Source organism: Aplysia californica, unplaced genomic scaffold (assembly GCF_000002075.1).
Source record: "Aplysia californica isolate F4 #8 unplaced genomic scaffold, AplCal3.0 scaffold00014, whole genome shotgun sequence".
NCBI lineage: Eukaryota > Metazoa > Mollusca > Gastropoda > Aplysiida > Aplysiidae > Aplysia > Aplysia californica.
In genome coordinates this window covers 1480114-1488491 of record NW_004797284.1, presented here as the reverse complement: position 1 = coordinate 1488491, position 8378 = coordinate 1480114, and the positions used below count along the sequence as shown (strand labels likewise).

Here is an 8378-nt window from a genome sequence, read left to right as displayed (position 1 = left end):
GAAGGGTCCCGTGACAGGAAACCATCGCTTCTCTAGCTTGTATTCTGAACCTTGGGGACAGATTTTTACTCTTCCTTTTACATCCCCAACCCCTTCCCTCTCTCTCTCTCTCCCACCCTCTCTCTCTCTCTCTCTCTCTCTCTCTCTCTCTCTCTCACAATCTCACTCTTCTGTTTCTCTTTCCTTTTCTCTCACTCTACTCTCGCTCTCTTACGCCCCCGTCTCTCCTCCCGTCTCTCCCTCGGTCTATCTGTCCATGTTGTCCTTCTGTCTGGTTCTGTTTTTCCATCTCTCTCACTCTATACTCGCTCGCCTTTTCTCTCTCTCTCTCTCTCTCTCTCTCTCTCTCTGTCTCTCTGTCTCTCTCTCTCTCTCTGTCTCTCTCTGTCTCTCTCTGTCTCTCTCTGTCTCTCTCTGTCTCTGTCTGTCTGTCTGTCTCTCTCTCTCTGTCTGTCTGTCTGTTTGTCTGTTTGTCTGTCTGTCTGTCTCTCTTCTCTCCCCCCCTCTCTCTCTCTCCTTCTCTCTCTCTCTCTCTCTATTTGTGTGTGCCCATTTATTTTTTTCTGTCTGTTTTTATCTTGTTTTTGTAACTATTGTTGTAGCTGTTGTTAGTTTTCTGCTGCTTTGTTTTAGTAATATTATATCAAAGATTTAATTACGTCACTGTCTTTTATGAACCGGACCTTCACTATTCATCAGCAAAATAAATCAGGTTTCTTAAATCTCTCGGAGGCGAAGAGGGCGTGGAAAGAAATCAAAGCTTATAGGGTGAGAGCTTTTAGAGAAAAAGCTACTAATGGAGTAAATGTTTCCACAATTATTAGAGTTTTACCGGTGACATTGCCCTCCCCTCCGGTCTGTCAGTCTGTCTGTCTGCCTGTCTGTCTGTCTATCTGTATGTCTGTCTGTCTGTCTGTCTGTCTGTCTGTCTGTCTGTCTGTCTGTCTGTCTGTCTGTCTGTCTGTCTGTCTGTCTGTCTAACACAAATATCATTTACTTGCATTTTCTCCAGGAGAATCACCATTGATTTTGTTGGTGTAGGGAAAGCTCATGCGTTTGAGAGTGTAGAGGTAGTACTTGCATAGACAGTAGTATTTCTTGTGTAGTTTATTATGATCCAATATCAACTGTTGATAACGCTCTTGTGCACCACACTTCATTACCCTTTTAAGTGTATTATGAGATTGGGAAGGTATGTCATGAGAGAGGGAGCATACAGAGTATGAACTTTCCTTTATTTCCAACGAGCCATAAAGCTGGAAAAAAAATTGAGTACGGTATCCTTAGATGGTTTAAATTCATTTGGTGTCACAATAATAGTATACATGTGCATGGGCGTCAGCAGTGTAATGCTGAATGTCTTAACCATTCGCTCTAAAGACAAGAGTTTGATAGCAACGTTGGGAACATGATTATTGTAGTCTATCTTGTGTTTTCCATCTTTCTGCTTTGATTTTGGTGGAGGTAAGAAAATTATTCAAAACTGGGTTTATTCACTGTCAAATTAGGTATCAATGTTACTGATGTATTGAAAAATTAAGATAAACGAGATTTGACCTCTTGTGAAATAAAACGAATATGTGATCTCGAATAAAATTATTCAATTAATAGCCACTCTCCTTGTAAAAACGCAGTTTGGGGATTGAAATCCTACTGGTAATCAGATTTCTAAAAGGTAATTTATATTATAAATGTCTCAAGATTGAGCAACCTTTAGTTTTAACATTACAATAATAATTCTGTGGACTAATAGTTCGAAGTTTAATTTTCCACTGTGGTAGCTGTTTTTCATGTTCTCGTGTTCTTTTGGAAGCTTTTGTTTTGTAGGATATTCTACATGAAATATAGACGTGTTCAATAAAATGTACAGTTATCTTTGTCTTTTTCTACATCTTTTAGCAAATCTTCAAGCAGTTTGATGCTGATCATTCCAACACAGTTGACACTTACGAGTTAGGGACCATGTTTGCTCGGCTAGGTGAGTTGTCTAGAATGTTTTCAATTTCAAACTCATAAAGTAACCAGACTGCATTCGGTATTCCTGTTTTTCAAGCTTGAGCTAGGAGATGTACGGCAGCAGTTGCAGAAGAACATAATAAGACATGTCGAATTTGAAAAAAAGATTAAAACCACATGGCTGAAGGAAAGAAGATGATGTGACAAATCATTCCCATAATGTCCATCTACATGGCTCATCCCAATATACCGGAACATAATTTCGTCCAAGTTAATCTCACCTCACCCATCTTGTTTCAAATGTTCTCGCCTTTTGTGACACTGTTTCCCTCCTATTCCATCCCATTTTCCTCCTTTTACCTCACCCATCTCTTTTGATTTAATCTCATCGTATATCACCCCACGTCACCTCAGTTCACCTCACAACCCTCCTAATTTTTTTTCGTCTTCCCCCATCTCGTTCCGTCTTACTCCTCCTCACTTCATCTCAATTTATTCACATCGTCTTACCCCATCTGACCTCCTCCCCCTCCTAGTAAAGTCTCATTCTCCATCGCACCACAGCTCATTTTACCCCAAATTGTTTTAAAATATACAATATCAATACACATATTAACCTCCTGTTGTCAACGTATCTCACCCTTTTTATCTCATTTCCTCTCTTCTCATCTCTCAAACCTGTTAACCGTTCAACAATGAATAATATACTCTAATATGTACATGTGACTTTGTACAGTTTACAGCTGCCGTTCTGCTGGTTCGAACCCCGCTTGACCTTAGGTTGCTGGAAGATTTTTCAAGGCGTGGTTCAATCGGAGATGGATGTCCAAGCCGGAGGTCCTGCGACTTAAATTAACTAATCTTAAAGTGCTGAAGGAGGCGATAAAATAATATAATACCCACAGGGTCACGCAAATAGCTTAGGTTGTCTAATGGTGGACATGGAAGTGGTTCAAATCTCGAAAGGAGAATTCTTGAACTTGAGTTCCCTGGGAAATTTCCATGGCTTTCTGCCCACTTTGTTCAGCCATTTCGGACACTACGTTCAGTTTGTATATGCCCCCTCATTGAAAACTTCACAGTTTCTAAATAGGTGGTTGGCGGGTGCTCTGGTGTGGCTTGCTCTTTCTTTCCTTTCAAACATCTGTCGTCCTTATCTTCCCTCTTTTTTTGTCTTTTTGAGTCTCTTGTTAAACCTCAAATTTTCGGCACTTATATGACCTTATTGTGTTGTAAGTACCGTAAAACTCTTACTGAAACTAAAAAACTGCATTTAAATCGGAGAGTCACAATGCTGTCCTTCCCAGGTTTCCCCGTGAGTCGTGGAGTACTCGCAGCTATTGTGAGACGATACGGAGGCCGGGACAGCAGACTCACTTTGCCGGATTTTGTCATGATTATCTGCAAACTCACGACCTTGTTTGGTATGTCCTACTTGCATTTGTTGTGATAGTCCTCTTTCTTTAACCTAATATCAAAACGTTTGGTTGAGCACTGTAGGCACTGGTGTCCGCTGTGCAACGGTTCGGTGCTTTGCCGTCGCGCACAGAAGATCTGAGTTCGATTCCCACGTGGGAGAGTTTTTATTGGATATCTTGGTCTTTCTTCTAGGATGTTGTGTCCTTTTCAGCCATAATCAGTAACATTTTTGTTACTGTAAACCTCCCATGGGCGGCGCTCATGCCCCAAAGGTTAAGGTGTTCGCCTCTTATTCAAAGGTCCCAGGTAGCGACAGAAAATTTTTTTTCTCTAAAGTTGTCTCCTTTCACCTTCTTTCCTGATCTCTGGCAATATTCTATAGTCTGCTTTCGTCTCCACTTTCTGCCCCCACCCCCTCACCTCATGTGCCCCCTCCTCTAGGCTCCTGGCTTTTTCTGCAGCCTTTCTACTGCTACTCCTTGGCTCTTTCTTACTGCTGTCTTTCAGCCACATCCCTGATCTTCTGTATAAAAGATCTACACCTAGCCTTCTCGGACAAAGGCGAAAAATCTCCGAGGTACTGTGAGCAAGTTGCGCACGTTAAAGATCCCTCGGGGGTCCAAAATCGATAAGAGTAGGCTTCGGCCACCACCCGGGCATAATTCAAAATTTCCTACCAGCTGAAAATGTTTAGTTTGTCACGGGCGCTCATATGACCTTATTCAGTTGCGAGCGTCGTAAAACACTTTCCAAAAAAAACAAACACCCTCCCCCCCCCCAACCCCCCCCCCCTCCCATGTCCCCCAGTGTCATTTTTTCAGATCTACCCCTCAAAAAAACCCAACAACAACAACAACAACAAACAAACAAAAACAACTACAACTTAACAACAGAAACAAAAAAGGAAACAAAAAAGAAGAACCCCCCCCCCCAACTCCATGGCTGTCAAGTCAAAGCAAACACGGCCTGTGGGGGATGAACTTCCCAGAACAAAAAAGGAGATACTTTATAGAACTTCTTCTTCCCTTGGAAATGGAACTGAGCAAGACATTTGCATAGAAGAGAAAGAGCATAATCATTACTCCAGAGAAGCCAATTTCAAAGTGTGTACGAATTGTTTTTCAGTGTCAATATTTTTTAGGTCATTTCTCTGTTATTAAGTGCTTATGTATCTAGTTTTCACTGCAGCTGTCCTTGCATAATTATCGTTATTAATGTATGGCTGAAAAAGTTCTTCCTCATGTAGTTCAACTGATTTTCTTGTTTATTTGAAATGCAATCTATTATTAGTGTATTATTACTCACTTGAAAGTCAAACAGTGTTTCGCTTTGAGAGCGGTCTAGACTCCCCTCTGCTGATTTCTTCTGCTTTCTGCTCCCACATTTTGAAGTTCGTTTGAGTTGTGCTTATACCCTTTTTGCAGACATCTGCAGTTCACAAAGCTTTGTAATGGTAGCTTCGGACCGTTTTTACTATTTCTCTTCTCTAACTTGCAGTAAAATACTGGGTGTAATATCCATCCTGATATTAATACTATGGTCTTGAGACTGGAATATCCATTCTGTTATGAATGGTGGAGAACATTACGATTTAAAGACACACACAAATAACAGATTTACACTTTTGATGTTTTTTCTTATGTTTTTATTATCTCTTCAGGGTATAACAAATCTCTTTTTTTCCAATTTTTTTGTTGCTCAGCATCATTCCATCAACAGCAGAAACAGTCGGGGAGAGGGGAGGATGTGGCTGAGTTCAGCAGGAACGAGGTAAAGTCATACCAGGCTATTATGCTTACTCACTAAAGATTAGTGGCTGTCCGTTTCCCTTTAAACTGCTTATTTGTTGAAATGAAACACGGTGATTTCTTCTTTTATGGACAGTATTTGTTGAAACCGAAAGCTATCCTATTAGCTGGATCCAACCATTTCTCATGCTGGGAATTGATATTTGTGGCCCTTGGTTTGAATCCTCATTTGGGTGTTTTTAAAGTTGGGCTTTTTGAGAATTTTTAAAGGCTCTTTAAAATTTTTGTAGAATTGAAAGGGGCATTAAACCCACATGAGTCTTTACACTTCTAAAGTTGAAAATATATATAGATCTAGCAATAAGATGAATCAACTGTGTGTCCAAAGTATACTAATCTAGAAAGCTTTGTGAAGTTAGAGGCCCAGCGTGAATATACCACAAGTGTGCAAATGGGTAGGCGGAACATAATAATATACCTGGAAAATCTGTTTCTCAGTTTTCTTTTTTTGTGTTTTTCTTGAACAGTTTTTACAGACGACGATGTCCATGTAAAGCAGCACGTCATGAATAGCATGTTTACATATCGGCTGCCTTGCTCAACTCTGCAACCTCTAGACCACACAAGGTGTACAGAATAACAATTCCTTTCTATTTTAATAATACTGTTGTTGAATAGTTATGATCACCATATTTCATTCCTGTTATCATACTTAGGTATATTAAAACGAATTTTTCAAATTTTATGATAAGATTATTGTATTTATTTTAGGACGATCTGCCCTAACCATTATGTTCTGTGCATCATGCTAAAACTACATGCATTTGTAATGAATCGCTGATGCTTTAAAAATTGTCTATGTATTGATCCATTTTCCTTCAACAATTGTTTTGTTTGTTGCTTTTATTGGTTTGTACTCTTAGTTTGTGATATGTTTTTCTATATTTTTTAACTCTTTGCGCTGCTGAAATTACGCAACGTGAAAAAACATTGTTTTGTCTCTGATAGTTCTGCATTACTTGTGCTTGTACCTCTCCGACCAGTGCCATGTTATAAGTGGTGGGACGGCTGTCCTTACTGTCCTATAATGCTTTATGTAATGAAAGAGGAAATATTATTATTAATGATTCCTCCAAACCGTAGCTTAACATTTGATAGTTGAAAATACTGGTCTCTAGTGTAGTGTGAGGTATCATTATATTCATACACATAGGGTCTACTTATAATTATGCACTCAGATCAAATAAGCTTGGAGGCTGAGATCTTAAAGTACCGGAATGAAATGTTAATGAAAACTACCACACCAACAATAGTGACAGTGACCACATAGATGATGATGAAGTAATTTTAATGGGATTGATATCGAAGTTTTGTGACGTCCCCCCAGAACAGCAGATTCTTGGCTAAGTAGGAGGCCATATGGGGCGCTTTGTTAGGAGGATTTGGTTGTGTGTTTAAACCATACTTATGAAGAAGGCTTTGTCGAATGAAAAAACGACTTTCAGAGAGATTAGTAGTACCTATCTGATAGTGCTCGACACTCATATTGTAAGCTTTGGTGTGTTGTTGTGTGCCATATTGAAGTGTCGCTTCCACCTTAGATCTCAGCTCCACTGCAGGTTTTGTTTGTTATTTGTTTTGTTTTTTACTGTATTTACTGCTGTGTTCATGATTCACTACTGTGGATACTTTGTAGACCATCCTTTGGGTACAATCATTTCTACAGTTTCTATCAACAATCAATTATATATTACCTTTTTGTATAAGTCACACACATTTACTGTGGTGTGGTATTGATAGTTCATATTCATATATAATTAACAGTTTTTCCTGCATTACTGCATTGCTACATTCTGATGAATATGATACCCTCCACTTTGATTTTACAAAATCTAATATATTATACATTTGCATGTGGTTTATTTCTTAACATTCCTTTGATTTGACCAGTGTTTACAAACAAATAATATGATTCTCCCAATATACACTATTCCATGCAATTATACCGATTTGAAAAGCCAATATCCTCGCTGATTTTAACAACAATGGAGTTAAGAATGATTTTAGGGATAGGGAGAGAGGATTTCTGTTGCAGTTACTAGAAGTATGATAATGTAATATTTTAAAAATGAAGTGTTCCTTGTTTTTTTTCTCTACACATTCGAATCTATGGTCTTCAAAGACATATACTTTTTGTTAGTGACCGATCTTTTAATAGTTTAGTAGCCCTCACAATAGTTTTCGGCACAAGCTTTTCCTTTGGAAGTCGATATGTTGGAAATTATAGCGTGGATAAAGGATACATGTTTAGAAACCACACAGTCTTATTCGTGTAGACAAAAGACTTTAGAACCATAACAATGTTTACTGTTTGCAATCACTATTACTTAAAGCAAGTTACTGTAAATCATAATAATGTTATGTTTGTTGCATTGTGATTAAATTGCTCAATCAATGTACTCATGCAGGGAGTCAATAACAATAGTATTAGAGGTGGCCAACTGAGGAGAGCCCATAATTATTTTTTTGTTTTTTTGTTCATTTCTCTTTTAACAATCGTTTACCCTAAATGATGTGAACATTTTTCGTCATCATATTATTATTTTCTCATTCCTAAACATTGTGAGAAAATCTTGTTAGTATGTAAGTGTTTCAGCACCTATGAAATGACAGCTTGGACTGAATGTTTCTAAAAAAAACCCCGGAATGTTTGGGAGTCTTACTGAGTCTGTCGAGGTGATAATGAATGCTTAGGCAATAAGACGGCTTTTGAGAAGGGGTGTGTTATGTAAATGCAGTCTTATATTGTGTATTATATTAACATTTGAAAAAGGAAAGTAGTTTTTATATTTAAAAATGCTGCTCTGGAGCTAAACTTCAGAAATGAGTCTGAGAACTGAAACAAATTTGTAGGATGACTGAAGTGTACCAGCATGGCATTCTTGACGCGCAAGTTTGACTCCTTGTACTTGCTCTACAGGTTTTGAGCGCAACATGAGAGCAATAAGTACAGAATGAAGTGTCTGGTGTGGTGCTGTGTTTTTGTCTACCTTGAGCTAATTCACTGGTTTATTCCTTCCTAAATGTCTCTTGATTCAGACTGCTTGTATAAATAGCGTTTTATCTGATGGTTACTTGCATTTGTTGAACATGACAGTATGAAATTAATATTTCTGAGTGTCTGTATGTTTGTGTGTGTGTGTGTGTGTGTGTGTGTGTGTGTGTGTGTGTGTGTGTGTGTGTGTGTGTGTGTTG

General features: G+C 38.6%; 1 protein-coding gene across 1 annotated transcript in view; it reads left to right on the top strand.

Moving 5' to 3' along the window:
- LOC101845208 (calpain-9) overlaps positions 1-8147 on the top strand; it is a gene marked incomplete in the record, with an annotated part of 63733 nt that extends 55586 nt beyond the window's left edge. The window contains 5 exon segments of the mRNA XM_013084958.2: positions 700-768; positions 1900-1978; positions 3264-3380; positions 5078-5145; positions 5651-8147. Coding sequence (XP_012940412.1) covers positions 700-768; positions 1900-1978; positions 3264-3380; positions 5078-5145; positions 5651-5677 — 360 coding nt within the window.
- Positions 8148-8378: the final 231 nt, after the last annotated feature.